General features: G+C 41.1%; 1 protein-coding gene across 1 annotated transcript; it reads right to left on the bottom strand.

Annotated features, from left to right (window-relative positions):
- Positions 1 to 25,305, bottom strand: LOC308394655 (DNA-binding protein SATB2-like). The gene is made up of 12 exons (XM_080879060.1): positions 25,157 to 25,305; positions 17,094 to 17,339; positions 14,637 to 14,822; positions 10,311 to 10,437; positions 9,333 to 9,456; positions 8,274 to 8,376; positions 5,647 to 5,697; positions 4,887 to 5,407; positions 4,581 to 4,793; positions 4,257 to 4,409; positions 2,359 to 2,550; positions 1 to 905 (listed from the first exon to the last, which is right to left on the bottom strand). The coding sequence occupies exons 2-12, from the start codon at positions 17,326 to 17,328 to the stop codon at positions 267 to 269; spliced, it is 2,544 nt and encodes an 847-aa protein (XP_080735186.1). The 5' UTR covers positions 17,329 to 17,339; positions 25,157 to 25,305; the 3' UTR covers positions 1 to 266.
- Between the last annotated feature and the right edge of the window lie 1,232 nt (positions 25,306 to 26,537).

Raw genomic sequence — 26,537 nt, 5'->3', positions numbered from 1 at the left:
ATGGAGCCTTTTCCCCAACATCAAAACAAAAACCATGGCATAACTGAAATGCATTTTCTCTCAGTGGCACTGAGCGTTGTCCCAAACACTGTTTTATAAACCAAAAACACTGGCTCTGAAGGTAGGTGGACTCACTTTTCAGTCAAACCATCCATAAATACTTTTCCCAAGTTTTTCAGATATTAGAGAGCTCTGATCATCAGCTCTATTAAAGGTGATGACAAAATTGTGTTTATTCACAGGCTGTCTGTGTGTGGTCGCTGCTGTTATCTCTGTTGCTCTCCAGACTGGGGGCTGTCCGCGCTGCTGTAAGGGGACAGAGAGGAAGCTACTGGCCCTGAAGCTTTTGCATCATCCCCTTCCTCCTTCTCAACCTCCATTTCCAACTCACCTTCTCCTCCCACATCTCCTCCTTCTGTTCTGAACACCTCCACTGATCCTCTCCCGTCCTCGCTTGACTCCTCAGACGGGGAGAGAGCCTCTTCCCCTCCTCTGCCCTCGATTGTGCAGACGCCTCCCTCACTGGGACTGGAGCTCTCCCTGTCATCCTCCCCAGCGGTAGGCTCTCTGGCCTGGCTGTGGTGCTTAACGTTGTAGCGCTGGTTCTGGAAGAACTTGATGATTGTGTGTTTGGGCAGGTCTAGCTGGGCTGACAGGGTGTGGATCGCTTCCTGGTCCGGGTAAAGTCCCACATCGCCAATGAAGCTCTGAAGGATTCCCAGGGCCTCCAGAGAAATCCTTGTCCGTGACCGGGCCTTCTTTGTTCCTCCACCTCCGAGGCCAGGGCTCACCCCGCGCTGAGGCCCATCTTCTGAGCTTTGCAGCGCTGGCGGGGGGATGGGCTGGGGTTCATCATGAATTGGGGATGGAGCCATTAGCGGTGGCAGGGGCTGCCTGTGGAGGGTCTGTTTAGAAAATAAAAAAGGTTGAGTCACAGCATTTAGAAGATTTGTGTCGCCTAATCTGCAATAGGCGAGAATAAAATAGAAAGAAAAAAAAAAACAAGACAATGGATCCGTCTCACCTTATTTAACAGAAATGTTTGCCTTTTCTTGATTTTCCATATCAGTTCATTTAAAACTATGCCAAAAATATACATTTAAAAAGCCGATTCAAGGGCAGCTCACCTCGGTCTGAGGCAGCTTAACACAAAGTTGACACTGTATGAAGTTAATAAGTGGCCCTTGAGTCATGATTTCTTTAATTTACTGTAAAATGTTATCACTTAAACTTTTTAAAACTTCCTCGGTGTCCTGTTTTTTGTTGTTTTTTGTTTTGCTTTGTGTCACTGAAGATGTTAGATGTGAAAGACAGGAGAAACATATTTCAGCACTTAAAACACTTTCATCATTCCCTTTAGACATGTTTCTTATATGTAAAGCTACAAATATACTGCCTTTTGATGATTTGTGTAGGGGGCATATTTGCTTTGCCATCCATGCTGAAAAAGGTTGCACATATTTGTCCATAAATAACTAAATCTCTTAAACTCTCAAGCTTTGAAACATCAAAATCTATTACACACTACGGTTTGCTCTGTCGCAGTCTATTTGAAGATTACTCATTCTGTGTTCTCACACTCCTCATCGCCACGGGAGTAAGCGAACTGTTCGGCTCATATTTCAGCTCGTGCCCCTCTGCAGACTCAAAGAAAATGTACTACAAGCGGAAGTGCGATCAACCGGCTTCCATCACCCGCCAACATGCACGCTAAACTCCCAAATTCATCACACAAACAAGCACGCTACTAGAGCTTATTAACAGGGTGGGGAGGCCTGCACACCCAAACACAGGAATCCAACACCATAAATCTGTGGTCCATCAAAATTAAAGGACCTAAATAAAGATAATGGCAATTCCTTTTTCTCTGCTTCAATAATTACAGGCTATGTTCTGAATAATATTGAGGTTAGGGCTAGACTGGAGAGCATTTTGGTTTTTGGGAGAGGGTGGGATGGAGGAGTGTTTAGCAGGAAATGTGTGGGCTGGTCATTTACCACTTCTATTTTCAATGACTTATGGGACACAAACATGACAAAGAGGAGGGCTGCTAAGAGGAGCAGGTGGTGGGATCAGACAGACGGAGGAGACAGAGGAAACTTTTTGACACAGCACAGCAAACGCTCATGCTGCTTTTCCCATTTTCTCACTCGTAAAAACACTTTGATTTGTGTCTTTTCTTACACATGGCTGCGCTGTGGTTGCGAGTGGCTGACTATTTTTAAATATCAGATTTTCACGCGTTTCTTTTGCTCCTCGGATTTTTAACCACATTTACCACTTCAGTGAAACACAAAACAAACTTTCCGATTCATCCTAGCGGTGCCAAACTCCGACCACTGACTGCATGTTTGTTACCTGCGGCTCTGAGATGTGCAGGACGGTGTGCAGCCTGTCGCTGTGCTGCTGTCTCGACTCTTCTTCATACACCTGATCTCGGTCGACTTGTGACAACGCCAGGAACCTCCTGATGGTACACAGGTTCTCCCACAATGTGCGGTTCTCAGGGCTTGGGCTCTCTTTCCATCTTAGCAGCTCACATAGCCAACCCTGAAGGAAGAAGAGAGGTTAGCTGTGTCTTTACTATCAAACAAATTAATGCAGCGCCCACTTGTTTGCAGGTGTAACTCAAAAGGAAAGCATTAAAACTACTCTAGCCTCGTGTACTGAGCATTTTCCAGACTGAGATCTGGAGGGTTTACCAAGGAATACTGGTGGTGGTGGACACCTGATTAAAGGGTGTTTACAGCAATTACAATGAAAGAAAAATAATTACTAACATGCTTCAGCAATTTGCAAAATCAATGGTGAAATAAATAAAGAATCGTTTAAATGTAACCACCTACACAAAAATGCTAAAAAGTAAGTGAACTACTTGAATTACAATGCAAATAAAACCCCAAACAAACTTTATATAGAGGAGCTTAGTTAAAGCTAGTTTACAACTTTCCAAAACTGAAGGCAGGTAGGTTTAATGATTTCCCTGTGAAGAAAATGCTCTGTTATGGCATGTAGGTGACTAATATGACATTTTAGGGCTACACACCAGGTGACTGTAACATTCGTTCTCATTTAGGAAGCAAAATGATTTCAGTCGCAAAGTGTCTGTACTTATATCCACCATACCTGAACCAAAGCTTAACGTATACATATCTATAAACCACTGTAGACACATATACACTGAATATATACTGCCAAGTCCTTATGTATATACAGTAAGCATCTATCCATCCCTTCTTTATCCCATAATTTATCACAGCATGTTTGCGCTTTTTCATCATTGTACATATAAATATAAACGTACTATACAAGCTGCTTTTTCCCTATTGTTTGTTCTGTCACATACACTGAGACCCTGCATGTGCACATACTTGGTGAATAAAGCCGAGTCACTTTTTCTTCAATTTTACACATTTATTTATATTAATTTATACATGTGCGAACACGAGTGAATCAAAGTTTGTCCCAAAGAGTCGAAGGAAAAACCAGAAGGAAAGTCTGATATGAGTGGGGCCTGCAAATGAGTGCGCGCATGTGTGTGTGTGAAGATTGCATTATCTCTGCTAGGCTGACCCAGGATCTGCCACCAGCTGTTGTTTATACACAGCCTTCAGCCTGGAAATTAATGGTAATAATGTGATCATCCCTCCATCATCTTGTCTGTCTTCTCCTCCATCTTGCATCCTTCTGTTCGTCCTGTGTTCTCATCCTTTAGCGTTTCAGATTTAGTTTTTAAGCATCTCTCAGCGAGTCTCACACACCCAAACACACCAACTCGGTATTCATAATAAATGTAGTCTGTTGTCAGAAGATATTTAAACTGGTTTTAAAACCATAGCGTCCTCCCTCTCCCTCCCTCCTTCCCCGTCTCCCCCTTCAGAAGCAGACTATGCTTTGATCTCGCCCTCGATCGCCCGCATTGTTTATCTGAGGATGGAGTCATGATGGTATGCCACAAGTGGGTAATCAGATACCGCACACGCCCTCGCACAAACACACAGTCACACACGTCTACACTACACCCTCATCAGCTCCTTCAAACATTATCAACTCAGAAATTTTTACTCATGTTGAGACATTTTTATCTCAGGTTTGCACGTGTAACCCTCTATGTACACGCAAGTTTAGGCAGCCCACGTACAGCCCACACCCGTTCAGGCTAAGTTCACAGCAGCGGGCTGTGATTACAGGTTCAGATTTGAGTATAATTCGGTTGTGAAAATCAAAGACTCAAAACAACAAAAACAAGGACTGACCTGACTTTTATTAGCAGCCACCTTAGCGAACAGAGCCTGGGAGACCTTCGCCCTCTTCATCTCCTGCTGGATCTCCTCATAGATCCCTGATGTGATGTTTACCAGCGAGTCCAGCTTTATCTGCAGCTCCGGGCCGGGCATGCTGCATTTTGTCTACACAAGACCAAGAAACACAATCTGATGTCAATGAAAAATAAAGATATGTTGTAGTGAGTGACATAAGCTAGACTATAAGAGTGTAAGATTTTTCAAGTTTTAGTTGAAAAGAAATCTGCTAGCGCTTTATTTCATGTGCAGAGCTCGTATTTAAATGTGTGCATGTACCTGTGCGTGTCTGTGTGTGTTGGCACTGGAGATGTGGTTGGTGGAGTGGTTGTGGTTAGTGTTGGTACTCCTCTCCCTCTCCTCCAGGTAGATCCGGTCTCGCTCGCTCTCAGGCAGGTTAAGGAAGTTTTGCATGGCTTTCAGGTTGACCAGCAGAGACTGAGAGGCAGAGCGAGGATCCTCCTCCTTACGGAGGATTTCTGACAGCAAGCCCTGCAGACGCACACATTTAAATAGTCATTCTTAGATTCTATGGAATGAAGTCTTTTATTATCGTCTCCACATTTGCCTTAATTCCACGTTTACCTGTGTGCGGTTAAAGGCCACACGGGCAAACACGGCCTGGGAAATGCTGGCCCTCTTCAGCTCATTCCTGACCTGCTGGTAAATGTCGGAGGAGACTTCGGCCCTGGAGTTGAGGCTGGGCTCAGAAACAGCCCCGGAGATCTTGCAGCTCCGTGAGATAGGAGGATGGTTGAGGAACTGCTGGTTGACTCCCTGTGGGTGCTGGTGGGCAAGCAGGCGGCTAACAGCCAGCTGCTGGTTGATGAGGTGGGCCATCGCGAGCTGTTGACGTACAAGTTGAGGGGGGAGTTGGGGAGGCAGGAGCCCGCTGTGGCCCAGGAGAGGTGGAGCCTGTGGACGAAGTGGAGGACTGGGGTGATTCTGTCCACTAGGGTGAGGCAGGCCGTGAGGCTGGGTTGAGGTCTGAGTGTCCCCGAGGCCACTCTTAAGGGAATGAACTCCGGACCCACCCAAATGGGTGGGAGAGGGCAAGAGAGAGGGAGGACGATGGCTGAGGATGCTCAGGTCCAAATCCCGCTCCACTACGTCAACACACATATACAATATTGTGTTAATATATCTGGATTGAACATCCTGGTGTGGGGTTAAAGGTTAATATTTCTTAGACTGCTGGTATTCAGTTTGAAGTTTCAGACAAATCTCACACAGAAAACATGCAAAAACTCTGAGACGCTTCTTATTAGCGAGCATCATATGCAATGTAAGTGTCAGAAGTATTTAATTTTCATTCCACTAAAAACACATTAGACGATGGGCGTACCTTTTATATCCGACTTCTCCTGTGACGACCACATCTTTTCAATGTATTCACCTACAAAGAAAATGAAAGCGAGAGGACCAAGACTGTTAGCAGTTTCTTCTGCATACATGATTACCCACGTAGTTCAATGATGCTTTACTTATAAAAATGATCTACACTGCATCCAGTCCATTAACGGTTACTTCATGTTTCTCATCCCACTCTGACATCAGACAGTGTGAGCAAAAGTTAAATGGCTCAGGTTTTATCCAAGCCTCAGTAGTGACAGTAGAGGAGCTTGTGAGAGATCCTACAGGGATCCTTCCAGGAGTTCTTACAGCAGCGGTTCTCAAATTAGGTCATGGCACCCCCAGAGGTCCAGGACCCGGAGTCAAGAATACCACAAAACTTTGCTCCAAGTCACAAAACTGCACTGTATCATTTCAAAGTGTGAAAATCTCAACTATAATTCTAGTCTTCGGGGGACGATCTGATCACAACCTTGGCTGAAGTATGGTCTTATTTTCACTTACTGTCTCCATATTCACCAGATAAGATTATCAAATAAGTGAAGAATGTTTCCTCTGAACTCTTTTCTTTCTCTTCCCCTGGATTTTAACAGCCTCTCCACGTAAGTCTGCTTCTTGTTAGGCTTCCACTCCGGTTTGGCTGTGTGTCGCATTTTTGGTTATTAAGGGAATAAAAAGTTGCAGCAAGGTTTGGCAGGGCATCAGATTTTTACCTTGTGTGTGTGTGTAATAAGTATTATTCCTGTGTTTTGTTGGTGTGTGTTGGTGTGTGTGTGAGTTGGGGGGGGGGCGGGGGAGGGGAGGTTACTGCTGTTTTCCATTAGGAGTTAAGAGCATTTAGTTTTGTCATGTGTATTAAGGGTGACATTAATGTGAACCATGTGTGACAGTTCCTTCCTACTGAGAGCTGTCACTGACAGACGTCTCATGCAGCAGATTAGACACACAGAGGCTGGCACACGTGCTCAGACACATACAGGGGGTGGACAGAAGAATGGAAAAGCTTCATTAGAAAGGATCACAAAACGAAGGCATTAAGGCAGGTGAGTCATATTAACTTGAGATGTGACTAGCAATAAGTGTCAGTTCCTTCTTTTTTAAAAAAAGTGTCTGACAGTTTTTACCTTTATGAGTTTTCAAAGCAGCAGAAAGCAAATAAAGTATAAACAGCCGAACAGCTGGTGGCTGAGGTTCAGGAGAGTTGTTCAAAAAACTGTAAAAGTTTTTAACAAGGCAGGAGGGGGACACTTAACCGGGAGGTTACCAAAAGCCACACACCTAGACTCAAAATATAATCACTACATTGCAGCAACACCTGGCAGTGAGGACCAGAACTGTACATACACACAAGGATCCGGCACTCAAAAAACCCCATGTGTGGCCACATTTCTGCTCACTGCTGCGTAAAAAATATCATTTTAGTCACCAGCTTTCCTTTAAAAAAAACCAAACAAAAAGATTGCAAGATGACCTCATTATCGTGTTCGTCATTTTTACTTGTTGTGGCAGGAAAAGCATGTGTGGAATCAACCCGGGAAAACAAACATCAGCTATTCTGATTTAACCTCTGGGGGAAACACCTTCATACTCACACCTAAAACCTGCTCTAATGTTAATGGTCAACAAAACTCTCCTGTTATTTGGGTTTCTATTAAATTCTATCGTATTTTATTAAATATATAGACTGTTACAATAACCAAAGCTCATATTAAAGATGGCTACATTTTCAAATAACGCAACCAATAAATGCAGAGATAGTTCCTATAAGGTACAGGTGTAGGTTCCACTTTTGAAACTATCCTTATTTATATTTTTATTAAAGATAATTAAGGATATTTTCAACTCTGAGAGTCGAGGAACGAAAACAGAATTAACCGTTAAAGTTTAAATGACATGAAACTATGTCTGTTTCAGTCCGTTAACAACATCATTAGTTACATTTCTTTGAGACAAAAGTGTTCACTGTGGAAAATTACCACCCAGAGATTTTCACATCGTACAAAGTGGTTCCCTGACAAACTGTTATAATATTGATCCTATAGCCAAAGACACACGTAATGAGCTTCTTTACCACGGAGCAGGAAAAACACTAAGGTGACCTTTTTAAAAATCACACCAGCCTTTATCTTGTCTTAAACGTTGCTCCACTTTAAAACAACAGCGTTAGTAAAACCAGGGGAATCATTTGGTAAATCATAAAGCCAATTTACAACCGTAATGTCATTATTCATTTTTAAAAAGAATAATTAGGGACAAATTCATTCCTGCTTCAAACTGTAGCATTTCAGCCAGGGCCTTAGAAAGCATTCAGTTGTCATAATCTAAGTGAGGGCACACAAGCTGCAGCTAATTAACTACATTGTGGTCCCATTAGACTTTGCATGCTGTTGTCTCTGACAGCCAACAAATATATGCAACACTGTTCCATAATCAGAAAAATACTGACGAGTCTCCCACTGAGCACCTTCACTTTAGCACTTTAGGGCAGGAATATCTGTGCCCAGCTTGAGGCTAGTTTGCAGATATAGCTTGCTTAACAATGAAAGAAAGAGAAAAAGGAAACTGACTGCCTTAATTACACTCAGTTACCTGATAATGTGAGTAAGGCTTCAGAGTTACCTTTGATGCGTTTGTATCTCTTGTACCAGCGCCCAAACTCCTGGCACTTGGAGGTGGAGACGTTGGCATAGTAGGAACTGTTGACGATTGCTGAGATCATACTCTGACACAGAGACAATTTGAGAAAATACATTAGTCATTCATGGGGTTAGCCAAAATTTTTGAACCATTAAGCAACAGCTTTGTCTTTCAGACTGATTAAAAATCTCAAGTCTCCGCAAATGACCAACAACTGGCCACTTATACCGAGCAAGAGATGCAAAAACGCCAGCAAAAGCTCAACATGGGAAACGCTGAGGATTAAAAGTCACATGAGTCAAGCTGCAAATGCACACCACCCACACACTTCCCCTAATCACTAATTACATCATGACTAAGTCTTATGTATAAATCACAAGTCGAAATGACACACTCTCGACTCTAATGACTGCAGGGTGTGTGTGAGCAGGATAATTGAGGTGTGCGTGTTTGCATCCTTTCCCATGGGATGGTACCAATATTTGTGTGTGTGTGTGTGTGTGTGTGTGTGTGTGTGTGTGTGTGTGTGTGTGTGTCTCAGATTACACATTGCACTAAGCGTGTGGTGAACTGATGATGAAACCATGTGCTTAGAGACAAATACATCTTGGCTATCAATAAGCGTGTGACAAAAAGGGCAAAAAAAAAAAAAAAAAAGGCAAAAGGAGGAATTTAAACTTTGTCCTTGTGTTCAGTTCATCACAACACATCATAAAGAAAATCTGAATATCAAGCAACCTGCAGGAACATCTAAATATGTCCTGCATGTGCTGATTATAGCTCACATTTGTGGCTTATGGGTGCTAAAACCTGAAGTATAAAGCATTTATTATCTGGGACTTAGCAAACTAATTCTTTTGAATGTTCTGTTTACACCATCTAATGTGAGTAATATGCAGTGACTGAATGGATTACCTAAAAAATCATAAAAACATTCAGCTTATTCAGAGAAAGAGCGACTCGAGTCTGATTTGGACCCATGACGCAGTGAAACTGCTGCTGAGCTTGAACTCTGCCTGGACAGAGTTATGAAGCAGTTACCTGGGAGAGAGGACACTCCTTTGCCAGAGCGCTCTGGTTGGTCTCTCTAAGCAGCTCTTTGAGGGCGTTTCTCACGGTGGCGTGGGTCCACTGGTCTGATGGCAGCTCCTCCAGCCGGGCAAAGCTACATGGAAATGACAAAACTTTTCTGTTCACTCTTTCAAGAGCAGTGCTGATTACAGAAAGAAACAAACAGGAATCTGATGTAATCCAAGCATTTAGAAGACAAGACTAGTTTTGACCCTTGTTTTCTGCAGTCACTGGTTGTAAGAGGCTTTCCTCTTGTATTTTGCCCATTCCAAAGTAATCTCTTGTATAAATTATACCTGCTGCACATATATGATGAATAACGTAATGCATTAAAATGTATATAGTGCATTCTAATGCTTAGAATATGATTCTATTAAAGTGTATTTATTCTGTAACTCTTAAAAGTCGCCACTATAATGAGTGGATAAGTAAAACTGTACTTTTGGGCTCCCAGTGAAACCGGAGCTGCTGGCCTGTGTGCACAGTGTATACATATGGTCATCTCCATATGTCCACCAAGCACACGCAGCAGATACACACACTGCAGTTCTGTTACTGCAAAGTGCCCCAAAACTCTGCAAAATGAAATTAGATGAACAAAATCAAGTCAGCTGGTGTGCCTGGTACTTATTTTGGATAGCTCAGTAGGTAGAGTGGTGGCCCCATGATCGGAAGGTCGGGGGTTCGATTCCCCTGAACAGCTACCCTGAGGTACCCCTGAGCAAGGTACCGTCCCTACACACTGCTCCCCGGGCGCCCAATGGCTGCCCACTGCTTCACTGAGTGAATGGGTTAAATGCAGAGAGCGATTTTCCCCACGGGGACCAATAAAGTACACTTTCTTCTTCTTCTTTCTTCTTTTGAGGGGATGCTTCACCATGGATGCAAAAAAAAAAAAAAAAAAAAAAGCTGGATTCCTATTTACAATCTGCAATACACAATGCTGACCTGTGCAGTAGGATCCGCAGTGTGACCATGTGGTAAACATCCAGCAGCATGTCCGCTACCGTGGCCTCCGGAGCATCTGTTAGGTAGTGGATGGGCATCGGCTTCCACCGGCCCACTTTAATGATCCCTGATGACACACACACAGACCAATCACTGTTTAAAAGTTACCATGTTAAACTGTTTTGTTCCCGTCAATATATTAAAAACAGCTCAATCTGTTTGTGCTTTTTGACCTGTTGGTTAAACTCGTGGTGAATCTTTGAGCATCATGATGATTTGAACATTCCCCTGGCCTTCATACGGCCGTGACTGGAAGTGCAAATCTAAACAGACCTAATCACATTAGGATCTTCTAAATCAAACACAGACCCTGTCTAGTCTTAGCCTGCCAGCCTCAGTTGTGTGTGTGTGTGTGTGTTGCATGAGGATGCTGGTGATAGGGGCAAAGAACAAAGTGTGTTCTCTTTGGCCTCCACAGTTGATTAATGAGAGGAGAAATGTAAAATCAGCTCAACATTAGGTCTGGAGCTGAGAATGGGCGCGCTGTTTTGATGTTCATGCTCCAAATAAACACTGTGAGGTCATTGCTCTCTTGTCTAACAGAATATCTTCTGATAACTGGCAGTTTTTACGTTTCCTAGATCTGCCACGTCTTTAAAACTATTGATACCTTCACATGTGGTCAACTACTCACTGAGATGCTACTTTAACCTTTTAAAACTCTCACTTGAAGTGAATAAAGCTTAAATTACTGCTGACAGGCAGATGTTTGGGCTTTATCCTTGTACCAATCTGCAGTCTTCCCTAGTTCCCAAACAATACCTCATATCAGTGTATCTGTCTACATGTCAGGCGCAGAGTAAGATTTTGCACTACATATTTTGGAAGAGGGCTCGACTTCCTCCACACAGACCCAAAAACAAATCTTTTTTTTGTTGTTAGAGCAAAAGGATGTTTATCAGAGATTTAGCTTAAATATTAAACACAATTTCCTGTCATCTTTTCATATGACTCTGCAAGCTCTAAAAGATGAGTACTGGATTCTTGATGGACGTCACGTCATACACTATTGAACATACCTGCATGCACACCAGTGCATTTCTCCCTGCATTTTTTCCGCACAGACACACATCACAGTACTGTATCCAACAAAATCACAACTTTATAGGTGGGATAAGATTACGAATACAGACATTTTTTGACAATGCAACAACAAGATAACACAAAAATGGTAACTAACTGAAGATGACTAACAGACTGATGACCAAAAAGCAGCACACATGTAATACAACAAAAGGCCGTTTTAGTCATTTTCATCTAATTATCAAGCAAGGAAAAGTTTTATGGAGAAAAAAAATAGACACCTAAAGGAGCTACGTGTTCCACAAGGAGCAATTTGGGAGATTCAGAGGTACCGTAAAATTTTATTTTAAGCATTTTAAAAATAAGTGGGTACCGACATAATCTATGTTAAGTGCAGTTTCCTTTTTAAAATAAAGTTTGGATTGTTTAAAGGGATCCACTAGTGGTTTAAACACCTTAAAAATAGTCATTTTTCAGTTTGTAATATCAGTGAATGTTTCCAAAAACTTGACCTTAAGTTAAATTTAGTTGGACTATTTCTCAGCAGTGCACCTAAGCCCACGTTACAACCCGAGCCTTAACCATATATTCCAAATAAGAAATAGCTGCTTTTTAATTAGCCATAATGTGCAAGTTAATTAAAGAAAAAAAAAGCCCTGTGCCATTCAGTGAAGAGTTTAAAAATACTCATCCAGTCAAAGTTATGCAAGATGCAATTCAATCGCAGAAGAGACTCTGTATAATTTTGGTCGTGACCACACTCGGGGGAAAAATGCATGACTCCAGCCAAAAATTATTTATTTGAAAAGAAAAGGCTTATTTCTCAGAACAAAACCTAGCTATTTGGGACAGGCGAGGGGGGTCGTAGGGCGTCGGCCACATGGTTAGAGTACCCTGTGTTTATGGGACACACCAGGAATTTCAAACTGCCCAGCTCTGTGAGAGTGAGTGCGTCTCTCTCTCTGTGTGTGAATGCAGTTGAACTGGATGCTGCTTGCTCTCCTGTTTTGATCTCTGAATTCTGGTGCTCGTCTGGGGTTTTCAGACATAGATTTATTGTTCAGTTTAACCGCCACGCAGCCAGGTGGGTGTAGTGAATCACTGAAAATACTTTCTTGGTAAATACCGCTCCTGTGACTGTCCCTGAGTTTTGCGACATCAGTACTCACTGTACCGATGTGGAAAACCCCCACTCAGTAATATTTCATTCAGCTGCTGCTGGATTAATTACTCAAATAACTAACAGGGCGGTAATAATGAGTAAGGCATGAGCCTTCCCATCAGCGTGTAATAACAGAGAAGTTTACAAACGCATGTTTCTCACATCTGAAGAGGCTTCAAGTTATTCAACATCCGATCATGTTTTTTAATTTGTATTTAAAAGATCTGGCATGACTACAGTTTGGCTTTGTTTTCACTGCTCTGCTGTCCGGGTGGCATTTAAGGGGAAGTTAAAGCCCTGAAGATGCTCACAGTAGATCCCCTCGTGTCTTGGATGTTCTTAGAGGAGCAGTAAGTCTTTCAGATTTAGAGGCGTCAGTTTTATGTGGATAAACTTTACTGATTTTAAATTGTAAGTCAGGGCTGCAGTTTGCCTGCTATTCGTTGTCATGTCATCTGTGAGATTTCTTAAATATATATAGTGGCAAATTGCAAAAAACTGTCACCTAAAGGTGTTTTATATCGTAAGGTAATGACCCTACAATAATAGAAAACAATAATAGCAAACCCCAACAACCTATGAGCAAGTACTTGGAGACAGTGAGAAGGAAGAAGCCTCCAGCAGAACCAGGCTGAGGGAGCAGCAGCCATGTGCAGTGATTGGTTGTGGGTGAGAGGAGACAGACAGAACAAAATAACTATGGATTAAATTTAGCTCCCTAAACTGACAGGTTTAGGGAAAGCAGGTTAAAGCAAGTTTAGGGAGAAATGTCTAAAGACATTTAGAAAGGCATTTTATAAACCCAGGTATGACCTTAACCCTCTCAGGCTCAAATTAAACTTTTTGTTGCTAATGCACAACCAAGTCCTGCAGTGGTACTTCTGAGTAAAAAAAACTCATAAAGTATGTATGTGGGGTAATCAGGTTGTTAGTTTTTAACTGTTGCAAATCTGCAACGCCTGCCTTGAGAGGGTTAAATTTGAACACCTGTCTGCACCTCTGGATCACTTCTAGTGCAACTGCAACTTTTAGATTATTCCCAGGAAATGTCCCAGTCAGCTTGACTTTGAGGCTACGTCCACACGTACACGGGTATTTTTGAAAACGGAGATTTTCCGTTTTCGTTTTAAAAAATAATCCCGTCCACACGTAAACGCAGAAATGAAGGAAAACGCTGCTAGGAACATGCCAAAGCAACAGGTGGCGATATATTCCTGACCGTGTAGAAATGTTGGCCAATCAGAAGTCTAGAAGCCTCGGTGGGAAATCGTAAACAAAGATGGGGCATAGAAGTAGAACCGAGTCGTATGTGTGGAGGGACAGTAACTGTGTGTATATGTAAGCATTTAAACACTGCAGAGAGTAAAATTAACAGTAACAGTATTGTAGAAATTCATTTCACCGAAACAATAACGTGGCGCACAGTGTATGTAAATGCAAAAACTGAGTTTTCGAAAATATCCACCTTTTGCAGGCGTTTTTAGAAATCTCCGTTTTCAGTGACCGTAAACGCCGTTTACGTGTGGACAAAAGGTGCAAACGTATAGAAAAATCTGCGTTTTCAAAAATACCAACCAGTACCAGTACGTGTGGACGTTGCCTGAGATTGTGAATCAAGTTTTCTACTCCAACATCTTGAGGGATCCGAGGGTGAACATTTGGTACAAACCACCTGAACTGTGACACACGAGACTGTTTGCAGTACCCACCATATAATTTTTGGCTACATCAACATTATCTGTGCACACCACCTGTCCTGCTTTACAGATTTGGCTCTCAGTGACTTCATCCTTAATCCAACAAATGAAAATCTAGTTGACGACTCACTGTTTCGAGGAGCCCCCGTACTCCTTGCAGACCAAGAAGCGGTCAGTATGGGACTTCCAGAGAAGACTAAAAATACTAGCAGTGTCAGGAGATGTGCCCAAATAGACAGGGCAATGAGCCAAATTTAAAAATCAGTTATGTTTCATTTTCAAGGACAGAGTTAAGTTTAAATGTCCTTCATAGTGAGTAACATCTGAATCATCTGAAAACCACATGAATTTACCTTTTCAGACCTACCCACACTCACTGCTTACCTCGTGCCTGCACAGCTGAGTTATGCGAGTATCCAAGAGCAACCAGTGCCGTCTCTACCAGCTGTGTGAACAGGACATCTTTACGAACCAACACAAACTCGGCGTGGCGGTCACTACGCCCCTCACAGTTGCCTGCCATTCCCATGTCTGCATGCTCCACCACACAGTAGACCGGGATCATCAAACCTGGCGCAACAAGACAGAGAGGGAGAAAGTTATAGCGCTAATGTGTAGCTCACCCACTTCCCAGGTCCTCGCATTTAACGGGAAATCGCAGGTCAGGCCTCACTAGCGTTTCACAGTGTTTCCCTCTACCCCACCTGTTAATGTGTTTTTATCTGAGGAGGGGAGAAGATTTCCATGATATGCATGACAAACAGAATATTACAAGATTCAGCACTTTACAGGTGAAAGGTAGAAAATAAATCTTTTCAGGATTTCCCATCCCGGGCCTTTCTGTTGCTGTGGGTCTAGCAGTTAAGGTGTGGGAGAGTTTACCCTTTCAGCAATTGCTCAAATGCTTGAGCACTCCCCTCTCCCACCCTCCCTCTTATCAATTAGGAGATATTCTTACTTTGTTAAATGGTGACAGAGAAAATGTCTTTTTTGCTGTAACACGATGTATCATTATAGTCAAGAAAACAACCGTTACTCGTCTTATAAAAGGTCTACAATTATTTGTATAATACGTAGATAACAAAAATAATACATTTTCAAACATGTTAAGTCCTCCCTGTTGGGCTAAGGATATGTGGACATATTTAAGATTTAATGCTACATTACTGACTGGAAATTCATCCCAGGGAGTAAAACAAACTTAATGTTATAAATTACTTTCTCCAGGGATTCCTCCAGAAGTTGAAGCTCACAGCCACAGTTCAACAAATTTGTCTGCTCAGTATTTAGTGCGTCAGCGCTGCTGCACTATAGCAGCTCGGTGGTCTCATTGTGTTACACTGGGCAGCTGCCAGTGTCAGTATAAGTCAGTGCAAGATTGTACAACTGTATTTGTGTTTGAACCACATATTAAAAGCCACAAGGGTTAAGACTTGTTTCCAGAACCGCTATTAAACTGCTGCATGTAGCGCTCAGGAGCGATGCCACGACTCTAGCGGTGAAAACGATTCCTATGCATCAGTCTGAACTTGTTATCGGATAAGTGCTTAGAGATCCTCAAAGCACAGAACCACTCACACCCATCCAGTCCACTCGTCTGTCCCACAGGAGCTGCTAATTAACAAGTCATCAATCCTTCTCCCCCAGTGTGCGGAGCAGTGACAGATCAGCCGGCGCCAAACCGCAGCAGCATCAGGCACGCTATCAGCCAATAACCAGACCGCTGAGTGGAAGGGTGGAGGGAGGTAACACAGCAGTGTGTGTGTGTGTTTGGGTGTGTGTGTGTATGTTCCGCTACAGTGTTTGTGTGATGATGCATGATGATGTTTTCAACTGCATGAGAGAATAATGGGCATCTATGACTGAGTGTTTTCTGTACCTTCTGCTCTGTAACACTATCCATGAGCCGACGTTGCACAAACTCTATAAAGCTCTTTACAATGTGTTTCTTTTCCTGCCAGCGGGAGAAACTTGGGTTCAGTCTCTTTCTCAAAGCCATGCCCGCGATTGTGATGTGATTAGCAGACAACCTGCTTTGCCACCAGAGCCATGGCTGTGTCTTTTAGCCATTATACCCAATCATTACAGCATACGAATGAACTAGAAAGTAGTATGCAGTGATAATTTTACTACATATATCCTCTTTGATTAAGGCTGGGACAGCCTCAGAACAAAGCAGTTTTTACACAGTATCAAGCCTGCTGGATGTTCATATGCTCAGTACACTGATGTGGAGCGGAAAACACGCCGTAGACAAGATATCGTAAAGATTTAGACTGACATACATTTTTAAACAACCTCCTGTCAAAGGCTTTCATGCCGAGCTCACCTTCAAAAATGGACTCATTCATTTGTCACCTGTCCAGTTGCATGAAGTAAAAAATAAATAAAAATAATTAAACATGTATGATCACTAACCAAGCAGCAATACCAAATATTCTGATTTGAGGTTAATAAAATTGATGTAAATACATTTATAATAATGAAATGAATAAAACTGGAAGTGAGCACTTAAGAGATTCTTTATCTTCCCTTTACACTGCTGAATTTAATTTAAGGATAAAAGTCATTTTAAATGAGGCAGTTGTGGCAGGACTGCTGGGTGTCTTTGTCTGACCGTTTAGACCAAGTTGGCTCAAGTGTAGCATTTTACTGTGTGTTTATGGCATAGAGAGAATTTGGGGAGACTGATAGAACTTCCTTAGAGAATGCAATACAGAGTTGGAGCCACTAAATGTTTATTAACTCCTTTCACTGTCTGTTGACAGCTTTAAACACTAAAATGACTTTTATTATAACAAACATGTACACCTTTATCGAGCCATCCTGTTAACAACGCACCTCCAAGTGGTCTCAGCGGTGTGCAGTTCTGTCGGGTTCGTGGGTTTGTTGGGCTGCCATTGACCTCCATACGGCTCAGCTTGCACTGAAGACCACCGCTGGAAGTGGGACTTTCCCCTTTCTCCCCCATCTCCTCTGGGCTGGCGCTGTCCTGACGGCTGGGGCTCTCCGCTTCCCCCCCTGCGTTTCCACGCTGCTCCATCCTCTTGCAAACTCCAGGAGGAACACACAGCATAGCCTGTGAAGCTGGAAACACACAAGAGCTTTGCTTTAGCACAATTGAATCTACAGCGATTAATAACTACAACATGAATTAGTCAGTAACAGCTCTACAGCAGTGAGGCTGAAATTAACAACCTAGAGATAAGAGACACATGGGTGGATTATGAAATACAACAAGTCTTTGTATGAACTCACCAGTCTGGAGTTAGGTTAAAAAAAAAAATACAACAGAAGCTACTTTTGGCTGAACCCTTATTCACCAGCAGTCCCCACAGCAGGTAGTGCCACATGTTTGACTTTACTACACATCCTTCCTGACACAATCCCACAGGTATTTGTGCATCCTCCCAGGATCTAACCAGGGAGCTTTCATTTAGTAGGTGAATGCATAAACTACACCATGAGGAGGAAGAACCTCATCAAAAAACTGCAAATCACAGATCCTTGAAACAACGAGTCAGTAACAGTGATGTTACAGTAATTGTCCTCGACAGCTTCTCCTGAGAATTAGCCAAACTTTGCAGCCTTCAAAGAAAGTGGGCCAGCTTTCATTTTATTACACATTCAGGTGGTCCAGAGATCTACCATATGCAGAAATAGCTTGCACTGTCATCTTTTCCAGTGTTTTCTTCACGATGGAAAGAAAAACCCACAGCACTAAAATAAAAGAATCGTAAAAAACAAAAATAACACACGATATAGTTGATCTACAGCGTGCAGATCAACTATATCATCTTTCTTATTTTACCATTGTTGACAGTGTAGAGCCATTACAGACCGTTTCATCAACCACTCTGGCTTTGTTCCTTCCCTGCCCAGTCAATCCAGCTAACACATTTTTTTCTCTTATTTACACAGAAGTGAGGCAGGGACGACCACAACAGACTAAACACAGACCCGTTTATTATCCGCTGTTTAGGCTCACAGGAGTACACAACAGGTTATAATGAAAGACGTGAAGGTGCTTAAAGCACATATGAATACAGTGATAGTGCACACTGTATACTGTGGATGCAAATAAGCAGAACTGTACTTTATAAAAATAGTATGCTACGCAGTAGTAATTTTCAAATGCCTACATTTACTCTCTTCTTAACTTCAAATCGCTCGAGCCTCTTCTAAGCAACAACAAGAGCTTAAACTGCACACTGCTGCAGAACACATCACTATATGCTAATGAGGTCATCTTTTGCAATACTATGCGAATGTGCTTGACTTTTATTCCCGTCTTTTCAGTCTGCGTCTAAAAAACATCAAGATATTAAATAAATATTAAAATAAAAAAGTCTGTTTTGCTTTCATTAATATGCTAAAATATGCAGCCGCTTTCTCCAATATACAGTCCGATTAGCTTATTTACCTGGAGTTCCTGTGGTGCGACTATGACGTTCCTGTCACTCTGCTACCAGAGAGGATAAAATTATAGCAAATAATATTCAAGATGAGATGCCCACTTTTGCTTCGAGCTAGACCCAGTATCAAATGTTATGCGCACGATTAAATAACACGGACAGCATGTGAGACAACATGACAGGGAAGGACACGATAGAGGAAACCAGGAGAGGATGGAGTACATCACAGCACACAGCATGAAATCACAAGACGTGACACTGTGCGACCTAAGGGGAGGTTACAATACTATATAGTGTTTTATAACTGAGTGACAAGACGAGGTGAAGTTAACACAACAAAGGAAGTAACTGCTGTTGCACTTTACACATTTTTGTACAGATTTAAAAGAATTTGCATGTTTACCTTTGAGGGTGAACTGTTACGTTTGAACCAGGTGACCCGTTTCTACTACTTTTGATAAGCAAGTTAGATGAGTTTAACAACCGCAAGACATCAATGGGCTATCAATATACTCATGTACAACTTAGACTAAACGACAATTAACACACTTCCTGGCAATCACTTCAATAGACGGCACTGCAACTGGTCACATGAGATCATATCATAAGAAAGAAAGAAAGCGAAGAAGGCCCAAAGCAACACGATGATGTGACTGAAAGCACTTAAACTGCAAATCCGTCCTCATGGGTTCCTAATCTTGCACAAAGCATTCAAACAATTATTGCTGAGGCTCATTAAAAAAAAAAAAAGTGTGTACACTCTAGATTTATGGCACATGGTAACAAACAACTGATTGTTAACAAAGAAGAATGAGAAACATCCTGTTTACACATATTTCTGTATACTATAAAAAGGTTTATCTGCACTGTTGTGCTGTCAGAAACAACAGTCCTCTTATATTTACATTTGCTGAAGCTTCATGAGTAATAAGCTGAGAACCTGAATCCAACTTACGCCGTTAAATAGACTCGGCGCTGCTCAATTGTGCTCACAGCTTTGTATTTTTCCTCACGCTGTGTGGTTTTCAGTGGTATGGCCGTAAAGTCGGCAGTGACACGCGAGTCTGCGCCAAATGTGACACATTATTATAATAAAACTCACATGCAAAATTAATAGCTGCCATTAAAAGAGTTTGGCCAACACAAACGAGGAAAAAATAAATAAAAGAATCACAACGTATGGAGCACAATGAGGCCCCTCCACACTGGACCAGGAAACAGAAGAGAAAGTCCTGAATGTTTCAACGGTCCTGTAAACGGATTCCTCGTCTTTGCATTTGCTGAACTTCACTTGGGCAGGCGTCCTAGATCTATTAACATCAGCATCTCATTTCTATTGTCTGATGCCTTCTAAGGCTTCAAGTAGTACAACTATGTCTCTCTGTTCACATCATGTGAAATGACACATGCAAGTGTTCCTCGAGTGTTTCGACATCAAAAACGGCCAAACTTTCAGCTCTCACACGGGACAGTTTAAGCTTGGTTTTCTCCTGCCTTTTGATTTGATTCGATGTAAATAAAAAAGAAATACTCTGGTTTTGTTTAATATACATCCTCTCACAGCATGTTAACACTCAGCTGTCTGGTTCAGCTCCATCAAAAGTTTATACGTGCTCGCATGTCTGCAAGCAGAAGCTGCAAACACTGAGCGCAATCAGTTATTCTGGTTCATGCTTGGAGTCTGCCTGTGTAGCTGGTATATTGTAATGTAGTTATTGTAGCGTAGTATCTGCACATTTGAGCTGAAGGTCACGCTGTCACACACACTCACAGACAGTATAACACTGCCGTCAATGTGACAACACTGGAATACATTTTACATACAGTTATTCACACACTCACTAAAACACACAACACTACAGGATCTAGTAGGAGCTTGCACAAATGACCCCAGTGCAAGACCAAGCAGAAGCACCCTCCTCACACCTGGTCCTGGAAAGGCTCAGCTATGCTTGAGACACTCAGTGTTGAACTCAGGTTCTCATCGTGAACCCTGTGGAGAAAACCCAGACCGTGCTCTTTGCACCCGTGCTCTTTAGTGAGAATAGTCAAATGTCAGTCTAATAAACACAAAATAAAACCCTCACGCCTTAACTTCTCCGAACCAATTCTTCACAATCTTTATTTTTCCAGTACATCCAGTGTTACTCTACATTAGACCTTTTTTTTTAATGAATTCTGATTGTATTGCATGTAAACTTAAAACAACAAAGTGCTCTCTCTCCCTCTCAATTTGAGTTTGGTCTGCTTTTAATAAGCACTTTTTTTTTTTAATATTTGGGGTAATGGATTATAATCAGCCCCTTTCCCTCGTTCACATTTTCTCCACTAACCAGAGCAGCATTTAAGTCATTAATGAGGAGACATAAAATGTGGGAAGAAAAAAGTAAATGGCTTTGAGGTTTGAAAAAAAATGTAATGTGGACATGGAGGCATCACGGCGAAGCACACAGGATGTGAAAGGAATCAGTTTAGATTTAAACACAATTTTTAAGACTTTTTTGAATAATGTTTTGGTTTGCTATGCTTTTAAAACACTGCTATCTGATCAGCGCTGGCAGGAAGTAAAGAAATATTCTTTATATGCTGAAAACTATGCTCTCACTGTTTATTAACTTACCAAAAAAGCATTTTTCAAACTAGTAACTTGATACGACGCCACCATTTGACCCTACGTCATCCTGCTCTGCTACATGTGCTGCCACACAGCGCTCACAGTACTGTGAATTGTGTGAACACATTCTGCTGTATATGAGAAACCAGAAGCTCATAGTGATAAACATCGGCCATTCTAGTCATCAAACACAGTTACTGCAATGAATTCAATTATAAAGTGTCAGAAAATAGAATAAAAAGATACCTAACATTTATTCTGCAGATTTATTTTCTCTTGATGAACCCTTTACTTCAGCTCGCATTGTGACCCATAGACCATAGTTTATGCATTCGGGTTATGACTGGACTAATTTTTTCCTTCTATATTTTACACGTGTCAGAGTGTAAAATCGAGCAGTTCATCCAAAGAAAGCAAACCCCTTAACCTACCATGTATCCATATTGGATATAAGACCCTTGGAAAAATTGGCTCCATTGAACGTGAGGCAAAAAAGGAGGGGGACAGTTCCTAAATTCTTCATCGAATGCATATGTAAAAACAACTCTGGCCTCATGCTGTAATACCTGTTTGATTTTAAATGCAATGTGCCGGGATACAGATGTGTGTGGGTGCACGCCATGTGGCGAGGCCCAGCAATTTATTCAGTAAAGAATTGCTGTCAGTTGTTTAAAGATTCCTGGTGCAGGCCCAAAAAGACTCTTATTTTGAAGGTAAACTTTGATTATGGCCTATAAGTTTATAAGAAAAGCTCCATTTTAAATTTTACACCACATCAGTGTGGCTGAGAGGCCTTTATTGACTTAATCGATCACTTCTCTACATAAAGAATACGGCATATTCCAGCCCCACTGTGACTACACATTCTTGAGCTCGCTGTATGATTATGCTGAACCACGTGAATATATTTTAAAGACAGGCACCAACTAGAGTCTCACATATTTCAGAGCTGTAACTGAAACAGCATTTTACTACTCTGATGTTTTAAATTCATATCAAAAACAGAGGGGGTAAGATGTAGTTAGCTTTTGTACACTGCTTTTTGGAGTAAAGTGTCTTTTACTCACTCATACACACATTAAAACTACTTCAAGCAACACAGTCGGTGGGAGTACAGCTCAGAGACCACACACTCTCAGCACGCACTCTTTACTAGCGCACATGGAGGCCAAATGTACAGTCACACTCAGTAGCCTTCGACCGACAAATCATGTAGAAACACACGGAAAACCTCCAGCAGACTCTAATTTAGGGAGTGTGCGTAAAAGCAGAGCTTAAAGGGCCTTTAACTGCTTTTTAATGAATTAAACTGTGAATTCTAAGAGTAGGGGTACTGGATTGAAACCTGATGGCCCAGGAGATTAAAACCAAGCTGAGTTGTATTTAGCTGAAATGATTGGGGTCTGGTGACACCTAAATGTTTGTGGCGAGGGTCTTAACGACCTCAAGATGCTTTCGGGATCTATATTCTAAATATGTAGACAGACAAGAGTTAAAATCTGCATTTCCAATAATCTCATCATGTAAACACACCGCTTCAATCAGAAGATGAACTCTTGACCAGAGTAGTGTAATAATGCTATAGATTCAACGTAATTCATTGCAAGCACATTTAATACCTATAGCATGTGAGCCGTACAGGACGACAACTTGTGATTGTCCCACCAAGATAAACTAAACTATGAGGATTATGCAACTATGGTTAATAGTTATTAGCAGCAAAACCACATTAAAAAGAAAGTTTACATCTCACCAGGAGCCTCTAACATGGCTCAAACATATAGTTTCCAATCGCTGCTTGCTCACTTAGAGAATAAGGAACAGATCATACTAAGGGATGTTGTTCTTGGAGAAAAAAAAAGAGATGAGAAGCTTTTTTAGAAAACCACACAGTGACTCTGTTCTGTAGAGGGGAAATGCTGGTCTGGAAGCTCTCAGTATTTGTATGTATCCCACTTAAATAAAAACCTCCTTTAAGTGGAAAATCATTTTCCCGTTAACACAAACTCCCTATTTAAAAACAACAACAACAACAAAAACAACAACAAAAAACTTTTACTTTGCCTTTCTTCCTGTACAGTGACATTTTCACACTGAGGGCATTTTAGCCAATTATTTTTTAAAGTCCACTACCTAACACTTATACTAGCGAATACATATTATTATTAAATACTTTATAACACATTTCGTTCCCCACACGCCTTATTATTGCCATACTTAATATGACATATTTGCCTCTAAAAGCCTCCTGTCAGCTACTGTAGCTTGTTTCAGCAGAACCCCTCCTCTCTTCTCTCAAAATCTCCTAAATAACAGCTATTTATGAATAATTATTAATAAATTTGCAGTATTTTAAATACTGGCTAACTCATCATTAATTCGGCATACATATCCACATTATTACTTACTCTACTGTCGTCTGAAGTTACAACTTACACCCAGAGGAACAGCAGCAGCTATTAGCAGCTCTGAAAAGAAGAAGAAAAAAGCAGGTTTTTCTCTGGCCCTGTTGTGGCAGGAGGGCAAACACAGCTGCAGCTAATAAAATTAGGCTAATAATGGCTCCGTTTGATTCAGGTGTGCTAAATGAACCACTACTGACAATATACGCCAGTGAACACCGACAGAAACGGCGCTATTGTTAACGCTCAGCGGCACAGTGAATCAAACGGTGCTGGAGTTATTAATTTTATTAGCTGCAGCTGTGTTTAACCAAAGGCGCCTACGTGAAAGAGGTCAGCTAAACAAAAGGATATTAAAATAATTGACGGCTTGCCAAAGTGAAGAGAGGAATATTCGGTTTTTAGAGAAAAAGCATGTTCATTTAAGTTTTTGTTTTTAAATTCAAGAGAGGGCATCTTTTGCCTGTTGGCAAAGGCCTCCGGCTAATACACGTGTTAATTAAGTGGGGCTTTAATTAAGCTAACCCTTTGCATTGACAGTGAGGGAGTGTTTGTGGTGTGGTTTATTAGTTTTTACCATTTTAAAATAATATGGAGGTCATAAAAGAAATATTTTATACCAAGAATAGGCCACTTTGTTTAAATGAATCAATGTTCATTTCTTTCCAGCTTTTCTTAGAAATCACTGACAGTCACCCATCATCTGTATTTAATAGTGGTGGGAAAATGCAAAGCTGCTTCAAACTTCAAAGCACAGAAAACTGAAGGAAGAATAATTAGAAGTTAGTGGTCCCAAAACTATTCAAAAAGAAAGGATGTGTCCAGCTTACAGAGGGATAGATAGAGGGTTTGGAGGTGAACTTCCTTCACACAAGTGTTTAGCAGTTATTATGGCACCATAAAAATAAACGAGTGTTATAAATAAACTGTTTAAAAAATAGTAAAACGCATCATAGACATGTATTTAATATGCAAAGCAAATGTGCCAAAGAGAAGGGGTGGTATTGATACATGATAAGAGAAACAACAATTTTCCAATGTGAGCCTAAAATACAGGATCAAAAACTAAAGCTGTTAAATAACTACATTAGGCTTAAAACTGTACTTTAAGTCTTCAGAATATTCCCCAAGTTAAAACCAATTAATATCTCCTTGTAACATGATTGTGAGGGATGTTAGTGTTTACTTTATTGTAATAACAATTGACAGTTTAAAGATAAACTACCATGACTTCTGTCAGCCTGGCACCTGCTTACTTACATATAAATATGTGAGTTTGGTGCTATATTGTCCTCAAGCATGAGTCAAAACTGCCATAAAACTTCAGTCTGTAAGCTCTTTGGGTTTAATATGTCATTAATAATTTGTAACAACTGCTTAACTTTTGGTAACATCTAAAAGCATCATTTCAACTTCTACCCATTTAAGCTTGCCAAAGTTTTATGTCTGCTTACTCGAATATGAATAACTCACTTTTCAAGAAGTCACTGTGTGCGCTTGGGAATAAACTCCATCCATTGGTGAAAACAAGTGAATCCAGCCTGAGAGAATAGGAATTTTCCACCGCTTTCCCTTCCTGGCGACAAATGGCACGACAGTGGACCGAGCAAGGAGATCTAAAGACAAGGAGTGATGAGGACAGACTGCTGCTGGCGGGCTGAGTAAAGAGCAGTAAAATGACACATGCAAAGAGAGTGAGAGAGAGGGGAGAGTGCAGGAGGCAGGGAGGGAAAGAAAGGGGAGGGAGGAAGGTCTGGGAGGGAAACTCAGAGACAGAATGACATTAAATCAGAAAGAAAATACAGTAGTCACATTTATTACTGCCCCCAGATCACAGTTTTAGCCTCAATTAATGTAAAGCAAATACAAGTGCAAAGAAATGGACAAAGCTGTGCAGGTAAAATAAGCCACTTCTTTGTTCTCGAAAGCTGCAAACTAAAATGAATAATGTGATCATGTTAGTCATTAATTCATAATCCAGATGTGGCGATAGCAGAGAACAGGAGGACGGGGAGGAAAAAGTGGAAACAGGATGATGGCAGAAAAAGGTGATTAATGTCAGAAGTTCATCTTGGAAGCAATGTCAGAAATCGTGCGGCTCATAAATAGAAGTAGATGCGATGGAGATAGAGATCTATAAATGAAAGACACAGAGATGATTCCTTCATATATGATAGGCTTAAAAGTCCTGTCTTTGTCTTTATGTCTCTTTAACCCACAATTCTGTTCTTCTATACTACACAGAGTTTTCCATGCTTTGGTGTTAGATAGACGAGCAAAATGCTTCAGCGAAGCTTTAAAGAAATGGTCACATGATGCACTAAACTGATGGAAAGCTAGGCCTTTTTATTGTATTGTATTGTATTGTATTGTATTGTATCTTTATTTGTTTCAGACATATAAAACAAAAAACAATATATACACACTACATATATTTTCATTTACAGATACGAATATATATGTAGATATACACACACACACACACGTATGTGTTCAGATAAACAAAAAATATATAATGAAATAAAACAAAATCGTCTGACATAATGTAACAATGTTTGGTCTGAAAAGGAGTAGGAAGAAGTATGAACATACTTATTAATTCCTACCCCTGCTCAACATCTTATTGATCCCACATAATTCACCTAATTCCCATCATCACATACTCCACACGATACACGAGGGGAACCTATATAAACTTGGCTACCGTGATTGATATAATTTGGATATAATTTGATATTTTTATACATACAATGGGTGATCATCTTTATCGGTATCATATTCTTCCAAAATCAGTTTTCGAAGTATTTTCATGAACTTACTAATTCCTGAGCATTGCTGTAGATCTATAGTAAAA

Source organism: Rhamphochromis sp. 'chilingali' (assembly GCF_963969265.1).
Source record: "Rhamphochromis sp. 'chilingali' genome assembly, chromosome: 3".
Taxonomy (NCBI): domain Eukaryota; kingdom Metazoa; phylum Chordata; class Actinopteri; order Cichliformes; family Cichlidae; genus Rhamphochromis; species Rhamphochromis sp. 'chilingali'.
This window is presented reverse-complemented; position numbering and strand designations above follow the sequence as displayed.